The following is a 15481-nucleotide window of genomic DNA, read 5'->3' on the forward strand; positions in this document are numbered from 1 at the left end:
AGCGGGGGGGAAGTCTCTGTCTACCTGCGGATGGTAGGCCTCAGTACTGCTGCCAGCTGCTGCCGCCGCTGCTGCTGCTGCCGCTGCGGATGTGGACGGTCCAGCGCTGCTGCCGCTGCCGCTGCTGCTGCTGCTGCTCGGCACTGCTGTGGACACCGTCACCGTGCTCATGCCCATGGCCATGCCCATGCCCATGCCCGTGGCCATTGTGGTGGTGCTGGACGCGGGCGGCATGCGTGACGTGTTCGACGCCGCTGAGGACATTTGGGGCGGCAACGTCTCCACCTTCAGTTGCATTCCCATTGGGCCGCCACCTGCAGCTCCTGCTGCCGCTGCTGCTGCTGCCATGTGGCGGTGCAGCTCGTGATTGCTCTGCCGCTGGCTGCTGTTCATCTGCGCCTGCATCTGCGCTGGCGAGGATCGCTGCTGCTGCTGCTGCTGCTGCTGCTGCTGCTGGTGGTGATGCTGCTGCTGCTGATGATGATGCTGCTGCTGCTGTTGCTGCTGGTGATGTTGCTGCTGCTGTTGGTGGTGTTGCTGCTGCTGCTGCTGCTGCTGGTGGGGTGATGGCAGATGATTCAGGCCACTGGGATTGCCATCGCTCAGCCGCTGCTTCTTGTACGGTTGCTGGCTGCCGCCGCCTGCCCCAAAGGGTTCCGCCTGCTGCTGGTGTTGCTGCTGCTGCTGCTGTTGCTGTTGACGCTGGTTGACCTGCACCGCCGCCACGGCTGCTGCTGTGGCATTGGTTAGGTATTCGCTGGTGTACTGCAGCGCCTGCGAGCGGGGCATGAGGATGTGCCCTAGATTGCCCACCATTATGCTGCCTCCGCCGCTGCCAGCCCCGCCTGCGCCCGCTCCGGGGCCACCGCTGCCTCCTCCCTGCTGCTGCTGCTGCTGTTGCTGCTGCTGTTGCTGCTGCTGCTGTTGGCTGGAAACGGAGGATCCTGGCTGATTGGGATAGTGGGACATGGCCTCCATGACCAGCACCCCGCCGGACGGCACCTGAACCACTCCGCCGCTGCCACCGCCGCCCGTGTTGGAGCCGCTGCTCGAGCCCTGTCCTGGACCTGGTCCCGATCCCGACTTACAGCCAGCGCCGGCAGCCACTGCCGCCACCGCCGCCCGAGCTGCCCGCTGGTACTCCGGCATGGCCGCCTGCTGATGCTGCTGCATCTGGGTGAGGCGCGTGTAGGGATTCTCGCGGTAGGTGGGCGCCGGGGCGATGCTAAACGCCGGCTGCGTAATGAACCTATGCTGGGGCGGGGGCGGCGCCTCGCCAAACTTTGTGTAATTATTGACGGCCGCCGCTGCAGCGGCCGCTGCTGCCGCGCTGCTGCTGCCGCCGGGTGGACCCGAACGTGGAGGCGACAACGGACTGGCCGCGGTACGTGACGACTGCTGCTGCTGCTGCTGGTGGTGATGCTGCTGCTGCTGCTGCTGTTGCTGCTGCTGCTGGTGGTGGTGCATCTGCTGCTGCTGGGATGTGGGTGGTGGCTGCTGCTGCTGTTGCTGCTGTGGGGCATGGTGTGACTGCTGCTGCTGCTGCAGGTGTCCCAGACTCTTGGCATACTGCTGCGACTGCTCCAGGGCCCTGTACGACCAGTGGGGGCGGAAGGAGAGAAAAGGAAAACAACAGATTATTAAATTTATGCTTAAGAGAGCTTAGCCCCCCAGCCCCCCTCCCGGCAAGCGAAATCTAACCTAAACTAAGGCTTGACCTCATTTCTTTTGGCGGCAATCTAAGATAATCGCATGATCGTGCGCGTGTGTGTGCGTGTATGCATGCATCTTCCCCCTCTCAGTTCTAACGGTTCAATTGAGTGACGCGTCGCATTAGCCGCGCGCGTTAATGGAACGTCACTTATTGAGGACACAAACCCCGGCCGGCCTCAAACATGCTGCAGGTGTGTTGAAGCGAGAGACGTGTCCATTGCTGGCCTTGTCATTTTCGTGCTGCGAACTTGTTTGTTTCGAGCCGTTCCAACATACTGCTGCGCACACATGCTCGCAGTCGAGCATGTTTTATCGAGGTTCGAACGCTGCGCGCGTCGGCAGCGACGCAAACAGCAGCTTGTTTCTCAGGCAATTTTCGTCATTATTTAAATTTCGTTCTTGCATTGTTGCTGTTTGTTTTGTTTTAAAGCTAGACCCTGGGTGGGGGAAACCCGTTGCAACGACGCGTTTGAAGCGAGAGCGGGATTAACGTGCGACGGGTTTGACCCGCGTACACCGTCGTCGTCGTCGTAGTCGCCGCAGCGTCTCGACCTCATGTATCGGCCAGCAGCACTAGCAGGCGGCGACGTCGGCGTTGGCAGCGTGCGACGTCATGCACGCATTATACACGCACGCACACAGACAGCCGTCAGCCGTTCTCCCTCTCACTTATTAATTCATCAAATATTAAAGACACCCGCTGTGTATTGCGTCGGTGGGGGTGTGGGGTTGTGGTGTGGGAGGATTACTTCAGTCTTAAGCAACGTTGCCAAACTTCTCCGCTTAGAAACGATAATTGGCATATTTTTGTCTTGCTCCCTCGTTCGTTTGGTCAGTATGTGTTCATTAACCCTTGAATGGCTGCGTGTGTCCTTGGTATGGCCGAGAGATGTTGCCAAACTTCACTCGAAACATAATTTGTTACCTGCTTCGTCTGACTCTCTCTCTGTCCCTGTTTCTCTTGGGTGGCGTGTGATTTAACCCTCGAATGCCTCTGCAATTAGTTTTACATTGCAAATTATACTTTTCAACTTTCATTCATGAAACCAAGACAAACTCCGTTCGCCACGTTGCCAAACTTCACTCGCACCGTAGGCAAGAATAAGGAAACTTTATTCTCAATCTTAGATATCACTTTCCAGGCAGAATGCGGAAACAGCTGATAGTTGGAGAGCGGCGATTGCGGAATAAGAATCGAAAAATGAAATGGATGCCATTTACAAATGCCAGAAGCTGCTGTCTGAGTGGCTTTTCAAGGGTTAAGCACGAAAAAAGTACAGCGAGAAATACAGAAAATAGAAATGAGCGAATCTCATCAATCATGAATGACCAAGCAACTTCACAGCCAGCCCAGGCCCAGGGCCAAGCGTTAGCCGGCGTAAAAATCAAATGCGATTTATGCGATTTCGAGTCATGAAAGGAATAATGGGAGTTGGCCAAAATGTATTCATCTAAAGCGAGGAATTTGCTTTTGCTTTTGCTTTTGCTTTTGTTTCCTCTCGACTGGCTTCCTCCACTGCTTGCTCCAACGCTGCTCTTTGTTGGCTATTCTTCAACTGCTTAAAGCAGTTTCTCTGCTCTCCTCCTCTTCTATCACTAGCCTTTCCCCAGGTGCCCTTTGAACTTTTCTTTCTTTTGATTCTTTTTCGTGTTTTTACTGCTTCTACTTTTTGCTGCTCCTTCTTGTTCTTCTTTGCGTTCGTTTAGATGTTTTACCTAGAAAGAGAAATCAAAAAGAACAGAGAGAAAAAATTAGCAAAATGTATGCAAAAAAGAATAGAAAAAGAAATGTTTAATTTCATAATAAGCAGAAAAAGGAGTGCGAATAGATGGAATGGAGGAGTGTCAGAAAGCTTAAAGAGCGTTGGCAAATCGGCAACCAACAAATCTGCAAACTCTTTTCGAAGTACCCATAACAATTCTTGAACGATTTCCCATTTCTTTGCTCAATTATTCTATCTACGCTTTAGCTTTTGCTTTTGCTTCTCTCTTCTCCTCTTTACTTATTTTTCCTGCATTTTAATTTTAAATTTTTTTGCACTCCCCTCTTTCCCACACTCGCAAGAACTTTAAGCTCGCAATTAATTAAAACTTGAAGAATACTTTTTGCTGCAACTGTAACTGTGTGTTGTTCGAACAAGTTGAAAACATTTAGCAGCAGAAAAGAGAGCGAGAGCGAGAGAGAGAGAGTGTGCATGCGGACTTAAAGGTTACCCAAAGAGAAGGATGGAGCAGAGAGGAGAAGAGGAGCCAAGAAGAAGAATCATTCGAGCAAGCAATGGCCGGCCGGGCCGGGGCTCCCTACCGTTATGTGCACACCAACACACACACACATACACACGTATAGATAGTTATGTATGCGAGTATTTGGCAGCACATGTGCTTGTTCGACATCATCCTATTCCCCATTCAGCTCCAGTTCCATGTTTCACTCATGCTCTCTCTCACGCCATACCCCATCCACCATCCCCTGGCAGCCACGCCTTGTGTCTGCCACCGTCTGTTCGCTCGTTCGCTCGTTCGTTCGTGTGGCATACATAAAAATATAGAGGAAATAGGAGAAAAACCTAAAGGAAAAGCACAAGCACAAGCACAAGCAGCCGCAGCATCAGGCCAGAAGGAAACTCACAACAAAGCAAGAAATAATAAAATCAAATAAAATGAACGAACAGAAAGCAGAGAGCGCAGAAGGAGGAGTAGCAGACGGAGCATTAAAAACTAAAACAAGAAAAGATAGAACATAGAAGAAATAACAGACAGCAAATAAAGTGCAAAAAGCAGTGTGAGTGGAGGACGCAGTAGGCAGAGGGCGAAGGAACACAGCAGAGCAGAGCTATCCGCTTCCCCTGTGCCACCCACCACAGCACTGCACAACAGTCCGTATCTCACTCTCTCTCTCTCTCTCCCTCTGCCTTCAGTGCTCTCCCTGCTGCATCACGCACACTTTCCACGCTTTGCTCCCCATTTTCTCTCTCTCTCTCACTATCTTCCACCTTCTTCTTCTTCTCGTAAAATGCAGCAATGCAGAAAAAACAACAAAAAAAAGCACAACTTTGTTGTGTTATTTTTTTTTATAATCGATTTTTGTTGTGTGTGTGTGTGTGTGTGTGTTTTGGCCTTTTACAGGGCGCTGCCTTAAGGGCCTTGACAGGGCGGGGAGCTAGAGCAGCGGATCGAATGGAGTGGAACAAGGGAGGATGAGGCGGGAGTCTTGTTATAGCCCAAAACGGGGTGGCGGCGGGGGTGACCGAGACAGCCGCATTAAGTATGCCGTCGTCGTCGTTGATTATAATTCTCTGTTCCCTATTGCCTATTTCCTTCCTCAATCGCTCCTACACACACACGCACACACACACACAAATTCCTTCACTGCTCTTACACATTTTTCTTCGCTTTTCTCTTCATCTTTCACTCTACGCTCCATTTTGCCAAGCAGCTTTTGGGCGCACAAAACTTTTTACCAGGACAACGGATGACGAGGACATTGAAAGAGACAGAGACAAAAAGCGATGGAGAGCGCAAAAGAGAGGGAGGGGAGGGCAAGTTTAAAAACAAACTTTTGCCATTTCTCTCTCTCCAGTTCACTCTCTCTCTCTCTCGCTCTCTGTCTCCCTTTCCATCTAATTCGCTTGCCGTCTGGATGTGTCTGTGTCTGTGTGCCATTAAATTTGCAATGTCCCCCCCCCTCACCGACGTAGCTGGAAATTTAATTTGTGCTTCCTGTGGGAACAGGACACAAAGATAGACACCAACAGAGACAGAGACAGCGCCAGAGTTGGTGTTGGTGTTGGTGTTGGTGAGAGAGAAGCGCAGATATATGCATGCAGGATGTGGGCAGGGGGGGGGTTATGGCAAGCACTTGTCCCGTGGATCAGCTGTTTTCGCGACGCGTAAAACTTTTTGCACTGGCAAACGGCAAGAGCCAAACTCTTGAGAGTTTTCCATTTCAGGCCACTCGAAAATGTTTTACTTCAAAACTTTAACACAGGGGGGGAATGGATGGGTTCCGGATGGGTTTTCATTTCGGATAAATCAAGGTTAGAATTGTAAATTTGTTAAATAATTCACAGAGACACACACACACACACACACACACACACACACACACACACACACAGAGAGTGCCGCCAACGGGTTCCCTTGAGCACAGTTAAAGCGTCGAAGATGTCGCTTCATTGAAATCGCACTTCAAGCTGCGTTTTTGGTGTACTTTAATGGTGGGAAAGTGAGCAAAGAACTATCGCGCAATGGAGCTCCAGGAATACTTAGTTCTAATATTATTTCTGGGCATTTCCCCAACGTTTCTATGTGTCTGGGATAAAAGGCAAACTTCCGTCTAGCAATAATTAGCGTAAAAATTAATTATTGGCAAACAAAATTAATAACCAGTTAAAAATCGTGACCAAAAAACAGTGAAAAAACCTTGTGACATAATTATCGTTGTTTATTTTTATATAGAGAGAGAGAGAGAGAGAGAGAGAGAGAGAGAGAGAGAGAGAGAGAGAGCGAGAGAGAGATGTGTGGAACATTTCCTGTATTGGAGAGCGAAATGAATGAAAATTCACAAGTGGCGCTATTTATAAGAGGGACCTTGATTTCCCCCTTGCCATTCCAAGGCCATTCATTTTGGAGGCCAACAGCAAATCCAGTCAAAAATCAGTTGCAAATCAATGGATATATTGTGGAATGCCAGCTGCCAGCTGCCACCTCCTCCTGCCACTGCCACTGCTGCCACTGCCACTCAAATATTAATGAGCTAAAAATTGCATTTACATTTGCATTTCCCCATTTCCCCGCACTCCATTCGACTATTTTTAACAGCAAAAAGCCGACGCCATTCGAGTGTTTTTGTGTCCAGCACATACAGACAATTCCCATCGATAGACGAAGCCTCTGCCTCGGTCAATTATACTAAATTATAGCAACAACAGCAAGCCATGTTGTGATATCCCACTGTATCTGCTATACCCTCTATTCCCACACTTCCTTGTGTCCGAATCGAGGCCCCTTCCCCTCTCTCTCCCGCTCTGAGTACAGTTTAAGTGCCGCCCATAAATAAAATACTCGTTGCAGGGGTACAGAAACAGCAACAGCAACAACCAACAAGCCGAATACCTTAATAACAAAACAACAACAGAAAGTGATTCATCGACAACAAAGTGGCAGCAGCAGCAGCAGCAGCAGCAGCGGCAGACCAGACTTCGACTATGACTCTGACTATTATTTGAATGACGACGATGGGCGTATGCACACAGCAGACAGTGGCGGGCAAATAAGTAGCCACAATAAGCTCCACTCCGAATTATGTAGCATTGGTCGCCATTCAGGGAACCAGCAAAGTGGCCATAAGTGAAAGGATACACATGAATATACCCTAAGAATTTATTTCTTTTAGTTTTAGTTTTGTTTTGTTTTTGCCTTTGCCTTTTGGGCTACCGTCTTCGACTATTATTTTGACCGCAATTGTTTTGCAGGCAATTTGCATACAAAAATAGCAAGTGCTTCCGCCGCCCCCCCACCGACCCGTCTCTAATTACTTTTCAAAAAGCGATTTACAACTCTGCGCCCCAGCCAAGCAGCGGTGAATAATGCAAGGGGTATTTACGGCCAGCTAGGAATGCCATTCAAGGACTCTCCGCTAGAGCAGTGGGAACCTCTGTATGTCTGTCGCATTCTAATGGCGATTTAATTGGAATTGTTTGACCTGCCTCCCCCCAGCCACCACACGAGGAGGGGCATCCCAACTTTTAGAAGATAATTTTATCGATTTAGAAGTCCTTTCTATCCCCGCCTCTCGCTCTTTCGCGTTCTTGTGTTGTGCATGGGCCGCGCTCCCTCTCTCTCGCTCTTTCTCCGCAGTCACTCTTCATTAGTGGATCTCCCTCCCATCACTCTCTTTCCCTCTCGCTCCCTCAAGCTAATGGTTTCGCAGCTCCATGTGCAAATTAGCATCCACTTAGCCTCTCAGCCTCCATCCTCTGTTGTGGCGCAGATCAGAGAAAAAAATACAAATTGCTCTCTCTTCCGCTCTCGCACACTCCCTCTCTCGGCAGTGTGTGTGTCCCTTGTAATTAGAGTACATTTTGTTTGTAATTTTCTATTCTCTTCTTTTCCTCCTCCTCCTCCGCCCCTCCACCTACCCCTCCACTAACCTACATCATTATTATCACACATTTTGAAGAGTGCAAAATGTGAAACATAAAACCAAAAAAAAGAAATGGAAACGAGAACAAAGCAAATTGCTGGCTACCGTTATGGCGAGCGAACAGCTGTAAAAACAGCCGTGGGAAGGGGGCAGGGAGGGACACAATGAAAGAGAGGAGCCAAGGGGGAGCTGTGTGTGTGTGGCGGGGGAGCGGTGGGGGTTGGCAGTACTTTTAATGTTGTTTGCAATTTTCTGATGATTGCCACGTGAAATGCGACACGGGCCAAAAGTGGTTTGGTTTCTGCCGCCACTCCACTGGCTCCACACCACAGCAGACTCCCCCCATTAACCGTAAATCACTCTGCCGCTGCCTGAAAGCTGATCTGCATGCAATTCGTGTGGCAGTGTCTCAAGTTATTTGAACAAATAATATAAATAAATATTGTAATACACGGAAATGCTGAAGAATCAGAAGAGATTAAGCAAAGCAGAAAGTGCGCGCTCAAGTGACGGAACAAAAAGAAAGACTGAGAGAGTGGAAGTAAGCACAGCAGAGCGAAGAGAGAGATAAATATGAGTGCAAAGCGGAGGATGAGCATTCCAATAGATCCTAGCAACACAAAGCGGCGGCGGAGTGGGGAGAGAGAGAGCAAGAAGAGAGCGCGCGGCTGTGCGAGGAATACAAAGAATGTGCGCAGAGAGCAGCGATCACTCTCTCGCTGACCCACTGTAGAACTTTCTGTACATTGAACTTTTGCCTCAACCACACACACAAACACACACACACACACACATTTACGTCTCTCCTCGTGCGAAAGCGAGAGATAGAGCGAAGGGAGCGACTGTGGCAGGGGGTGTCTGGTGTCGGATTAGGTGCGATTTATGCACTCGCTTCCATTCCATTCAAAGTTCCCATGAAAATTGTTTCATCATAAACAATTGAAAGAAACGTCCCCCTCCCCCCCCACGCTCTGGTCACCCACGTGGATGTGGGCTGGAATGAACTATTTACTCATAGAAATAAACGAGTCGAGTGGTGTGCCTGAATGAGTGGTCACGGCATGGCACCGCGGTTCAGCCTTATCTAATCAAAGTTGTAAAAAAATAAAAATAACAAAATAATACAAATAAATGAGAACATCCCAAAACGACACCAACCACGCTCAGTTCACTCTCCACCAACTGTCGCCCCTGCCCCACTACCTATCCTTCGTCATACGCGCCAAAAACGGTGCCATGAATTAATCTGCTGTTTGCCGCCTAATCTAATCAGCAGCAGAAACAGCAACAGCAACAGCAACAGCAACAGCAACGACATCAAAAATACACACAAACAGCACCAATTACAAATCGAAACGAAACGAAACGAAGACTAAAACAAATACTACACAATAATAATAAAAATACAAATAAAAAACTAAGCCAAAGGAAAGTGGAACAAAATTGAGAAGGGAAATGGAAATGGAGGGAACACAGAACACACTTTCAAATTGCTTGAACTTTGGATGATTTGAGTGGAGCTCTGATATGAGAAACTTATACTTTGTGCTGGTAATCCGTTGAACGTTTTATTTATGTTAAATTTTTCAATTTATTTAAGAGGATCTAGAATCACTCCTTAGGGTTTCCGCTTCCCTGTCTGGAAGGCTATGCCAAAAAAAAGTGAGCAACAGAAATAGAGGTCCAACCCTCGTCTGTCCCACCGTTTGACCGTCTCCACTAGCTGCAAAAGTGCATGTGTCTGTGTGTGTGTGCTTTGATAACGAGTTTGTGTGAACGGAACGTGACATTGGTCAACACACACACACACACACACACACACAGTCTTATCAATCAATAGACTTGACATCCACTCAATGCGGAAGAAAAACGGCACAATGGACAGCCGCAAAATGGAGCCAAAACGGGGGGGAGAGAGAGAGAGAGAGAAACGGGAACAGACAAACAAAAGTCTTATCTTGGTGAAGAAAATAGATTTTAGCGATCATTTCTTGGAATTAGTTTCATATTTTTGTGCTAAGCGTTCGATTCTTGGCTGAGAAATTGCTGCTAATTATTTACCATTGCAAATGCGGAAGATTTCCCATCACAAGAAATGACCGCGCAGTGGGGGAGCCTTTCGTGCTTTCCTTTTGGTTTCTTTTGGCGAACTGATACGCCGGCCACTGCGGCCAAGCAGACGTATCCTGAGGATGGCAGCGGTAATGACTGTGAGAGTTTCAACAAATGTGACCTGGGCCACCCGACAGCAAATGATGGGCCCAACGAGGGGCAGAGAGAGAGAGAGAGCAGACACAGGCGTGACTCAGTAGCTGTTTGCTTGAGATTTCTATGAGCAGCAGTCGTAGCCATCTGACAACAATTAACTGGCATTAATATGATGATCGGTCGCTTGATTCATTAGCTTTCCATTCATTATAAAATGTCATTTCCAGAGGATATTTCCACTGTTACACCCCTCCCTGTGCTCTCTCGCCTGCCCTCTCCCTGGTCGGTGCAGTGCAAAACAAAACAGCAACAACGAAAAAACTACAGTTGAAGGTGATTTCGTAATGAGGCTCGTCGCGAGAGCGTCGCCCCGCTCTGACCCCGCTCCGCTCGCACACTCTCTGTCTGCCTCGCTCCCTCTCCCCCACCCTCACCCTCTCCTTCAGACTGTCTCTTTTGTTATTGCTTTTTGCATTCTCCTTTGGCTTTGGGGCCGCTGCACTTTTTGTATTGTTGCAAAAATAGACATTGCCTACGTCGAACGTCGATGCAGAGACTGACGTTGACGTTGACGCTGCTGCCGGTGTCGCTGCCGCGGCTGGCGTCAACGCGGACGTTTGTCTAATTAGACCTGGCAACGGCGGCTTTTCTCTTTTCCTTTTCCTTTTCTTTTTCGTATTCGTGTTCGTTTTTCTGTTATTTTCGTTTTCTTTAATTATATTTCATTACGTATGTGCATTTTATTGGCGTTTTTTTGTTGTTGCTTTTTCTCTGTTGTTGCCTCTTCCCCCACACGGTTATGGCAGGCGCCCCCTAGCGGTGGCGGTCGATGGCTGCACTTGCCCAATGCGCTTTACCGTTGGGATAGGTCGCGGAGCGGCAACGCAGTTCATACACCCGTACCGTTACCCACTCCTACTCCCATCCTGTCAGGCGATCTCCCATTCGTTTTTGGTGCGGGTTTTGGTTTTTGGGCGTTTCGGAAGGAGGACAAAACTTCAAATTGATTTACAATTCCCTAAATATGCGTGTACAATCTTCAAATTAAGTTTCATTTTTATACCCACCCCCGCTCCCCTCCCGTACGTTCAATTTTCCACTCAATTCCCGGAAAGTTTGCTTCCCAAAAAAGGAAAGAAAAGTAAAATAAAATACAAAAAGTTCCCTTCAAATATTTAAAATAGAAATTCAAGAACTTTCGGCCAAAAAGTTTTCCAAACTACAAAACTACAAAATAGTTTTCTCAGCAACAAAAATGCCAAAAATTGGGTTGGGCGCATTGGTGGTCAAAACTTTTCTGGAAACGAACAAATTCTAAAGCTCATAGAGGGGGCACGAATGGGGTCGCATGTCCTACGTGTCCTGTTGGGTTTATTCATATTTCGATAATGAAGGAAACAACTCATTTCCACCCAAACGATAAACAATTATGGTTGTCATTCGGTTAACCTCTGGCTCTAATTATTTAAACATTAAATACTAATGCGGGGGGGGCAGACCTTCGTTATGGTTCAAGGGCATTGGCCGACTTCTTTAGCACAACGAAATACCCAACTTTGGGTCAATTTATGGTCGCAGATTGAGCTCCTGGGTCTCTCTTTTAGTGGACTTCAATTACCGCAATGGGATCGATCTGCTGCTTTTATTTTTGTATTTTCCCTTGTCGCGTGCGTGGTGGGTGCCAGCCCAAAATAGGAAAACATTTACAGCTACAATTACTGCTGTGCTGTGCGGGTGGGAGAGAGATGGATATACACCGCATATCAATGTGGCAATGACACACACACACAACGTGGGTGAGGCCCCAGGCAGGCATCAAATATAACTGTTCATATGCCGGGTCGATAAGGCAGCAGCGACGCTGACGGCGACGCTGACGACTGAACTGATTTGCTTCCATCTGCAACTGCACTTTTGCACTCTCTTCTCTCCGCGCTGCGCACTTCTCTGCTGCACATCTCCGTTCTCCATTCTGCCCGCTGCACCCTCCACCGACCGACCGACCGACCGACCGACGTCGACCCGGACCCACGCTCTGTGCTTTGCTCTTTCTCCTTCCTTTATGTTCCCCTTGCTCAGCCCAGCTGATAGCGAGCGTCGCTGTCGCTGTCGCTGTCGCGTTCGACTCATTAAATATTTTGCAACCTTGACCGTTCGAAAGCGATTAAAAATGTTCTGCAGAAAATGATTTCTGCATTTGTGTGTTTGTGTGTATGAAAAGAAGCTTTCTATGTGTGTTTGTGTGAACTCAAACAGAGTAAGGGCGAGAGTAGATTACCGATTTGGGGTGGGAGGATTGCTTTTTGTTCCGCAACAAATTGAAATGCAACAAATAATAATAATCATCTATCAAAATACATAAATATTTCCTAGGAATTGCTTAAGTCTGATATTTCTGCTGCTGAAACCTGAGAACTCTTCAACAAACCAAACCGAAACCAAGTGAAGAAAAACAACACAATTTGTTTATTTTTTTGTTCAATTATTTTTAAACATTTTTCAATGCCCCCAACGAATGGATGGGGGGATTGATTGACGCCTCCTCACATTTCCAGAATAATAAACTTTAATTGCTCTCAATATATGTACGCATGGGGGCTCCCTCCGTGGCTGTACTCGCATTTCTGCTGATGAATGCATAAAGAGGATCGAAACCAAAGCAAACCGAAAGCAAAACCAAATTGAACCGAACAGAACCACAAGGAGCCACAGAGAGTGCAATCAAAGTTCAATTAGTCTAAGGAATCTCCTCCTCACCGACAAACTCTCCGCAATATAATACGAACGATTCGAATCAATTTTTGATTGAAATGGGAACGGACAATGGAGCAAAACCGCAGCACCCTCGATACTGGATGGATATGCTTTCAATTTCTATTATGTGTAGATACAATATTCAATGAAAGTTCATTATTGAATGCAAAATTACTTTAAATTTAAATATCGATTTTTAAACGAGAAACTCTTTTTGCTGCCATGCAGTAGGAAGGAAAACGGAAAACAGAAAATCAGATAATGAAGCAATCACAGGAAGGAAGTGGGTGGCAACCACTGGCAGGAAAATAACAACGATGAGAGAGAGAGAGCAAGACGAAGAGGGAGCAGCTCTGATTGCGAACGAAATTGAACACAAGAGTGGCAACTGTACTTGAAGAACGATGCAAATGAGTATATTTGTGCACTCCAATTAAAAAGGATTTTACTCCAGTTCGCTGGATAATAGCACAGTAGATCACTGAACACGGAATAGAATAAAACATTTGTTAGGTTTTCTCCCTCAATATTCATGATTAGAAGACGGACCTGAACCGAATTTCCTTCTTTAAAGCTGTGATGATCGATTTGCATTTGATGGGATCGATGTTCAAGCAGCTCTAACTGTAGACCTTTGAAAGATTCAACTGGATATACCCGTTGTCAGTGTGTAATGGGTAATCACATCCTCTCTCCTCTCTCCTCTGTCCCTCCATCGTCCGTCATTCTCCCACACGCTCCCTCTCTCCCACTCTTTCTGCTGCTACTTGTTTTGCGGTCATCTGTCTGTTGTTGTGGCTGTCTGTCGTACATCTTTGCTGTCTCTAATTGCTGTCATTCAAGTCGATAGTGTGGAAAGGGTCGGGAGAAGGAGAAGGAGAAGGAAAGGGAACTGGACTGGACTGGACTGGACTGTCGTTGCGTAGGGCTGGGGTTGCATGCAGCAGCGGCGGCAGCCTATCCTTACGGTTATCGTTGTGGCAGGTCAATAGTGTCAAATTACGGTATAATTACGAGTGTTTCTCGCTTGCGAGAAGCGCTCTCTCTCTCTCCCGCTCCCGCTCTTGCTTTTGCACTTATCCCTCCCTCCCTCACACACTCTTTTCATGGTCTTCTCAAGTGCTTTGGCACCTCTCTCGCTCTCTCGCTCTCTCGCTCTGGTCTTTCCGTTTGTCTCTTAACCACAGAACAAACACCAACAAAAAACTTGAGCCTCATCATCATCATTATCTTTCCTCTTTGTTTTCTCCCTTCCACTCCATCATGTTCGTTGTTATTGTTGTTGCTGTTTGTGTTACGTTTTCCGCATGGCAAATCTTTGGCCATCCATTCATCCATCTATCTCTTTGTACGGGAAGGGAAGGAAAGGCAGGCAGGGGCGTGCAATGACTCACACATTATTCACTGGACAACAGCGCCAAATCATTAACAAATGGAGAGAAAAAAAACAACAACAAGAACCATTTAACTTGAAACTTGAAAGCGTTTAAAATTCTAAATCATCTAAACCATTCGTAAACCCTCCTTTTCCAGATCTAAGATCGCTTTGACAAGGAATCTGCTGCAGCTTTTCTTTGAACTAAACGAACGATGAACCTCAAATATATTTCTGTTTTATCTAGAGCGGCTTTTTCGACGCAGCGGGGTAGGGTCGCAGTTCGAGGGGTCTGTCTGGTGCTGGCAGCTTATCATCTGGCAGCTTAAATATTGAAGAGGAAACGGCGGGGATCTCAATGGACAAGGGAGTGCCGTGCCGTGCCGTGCCTGCTCTCAGAGAGAGAGAGAGAGAGAGAGAGAGTGCAAACAGGAAATGAGCTCTGGCTGCGGAAATACGGAATGAGGGGAGGGGCACGGCAGGGGCATAGCATACATAATTGTTGCATAATAGTTGTGGCTCTTCTCACCTGTGAATCGATGATGCACCGGCTGGCAGACGCTGCTGATACGCGGACATATTGGCAGCCTGCTGTTGTTGTTGTTGCTGTTGTTGTTGGTGTTGTTGCTTTTGGTGTTGTTGGTGTTGCTGTTGCACTGCTTTACTTTGTTGCTGCTGCTGTTGATTGGAGGCTGATGATTGATGCAAATGATGGGACGTTGGTCCATTATCATGTTGCTGTTGCTGGTGTTGCAGGCTACTGCTTGCAACACGTTGTTGTTGTTGTTGTTGCTGTTGTTGCTGCTGCTGCTGCTGTTGCTGCTGCTGCTGATGATGATGATGAAGCTGTTGCTGATGCTGGTGGTGTTGCTGCTGCTGCTGTTGGTGTTGTTGGTGTTGCTGCTGTTGATGTTGTTGATGCTGTTGTTGAAGCTGATGTTGGTGTTGTTGGTGTTGCTGGTGCTGCTGTTGTTGCTGCTGCTGCTGCTGCTGTTGGTGTTGCTGCTGCTGCTGTTGATGTTGCTGCTGCTGCTGTGCACCGTTTGTGGTGTTATTTGTGGGCGGCGGAGCACCGACCTGCACTGAAGAGGAGCGTATAGCTGCTTCCATTTCATGCCGAACTCTTTTTTTTGGCTTCAAACACTCTTGTTGTTGTGCTGCTTAAATGGAATTGGTGTTGTTGAACTTGTTGTATCCTATTCTTGCTGTTGTTGAACAATTTCTTCGTGTTGTTGAACAATTTCTTCGTGTTGTTGAACAATTTCTTCGTGTTGTTGAACCTTTTC

General features: G+C 47.6%; 1 protein-coding gene across 1 annotated transcript in view; it reads right to left on the reverse strand.

Annotated features, from left to right (window-relative positions):
* The window catches only part of LOC117903146, a 41565-nt gene extending 26150 nt beyond the window's left edge, over positions 1–15415 (reverse strand). Inside the window, 3 exon segments of the mRNA XM_034814985.1 lie at positions 25–1591; positions 14725–15106; positions 15109–15415. Coding sequence (XP_034670876.1) covers positions 25–1591; positions 14725–15106; positions 15109–15310 — 2151 coding nt within the window. The 5' untranslated portion in view covers positions 15311–15415.
* Positions 15416–15481: the final 66 nt, after the last annotated feature.

This window comes from Drosophila subobscura, chromosome A (genome assembly GCF_008121235.1).
Source record: "Drosophila subobscura isolate 14011-0131.10 chromosome A, UCBerk_Dsub_1.0, whole genome shotgun sequence".
Classification (NCBI taxonomy): Eukaryota; Metazoa; Arthropoda; class Insecta; order Diptera; family Drosophilidae; genus Drosophila; species Drosophila subobscura.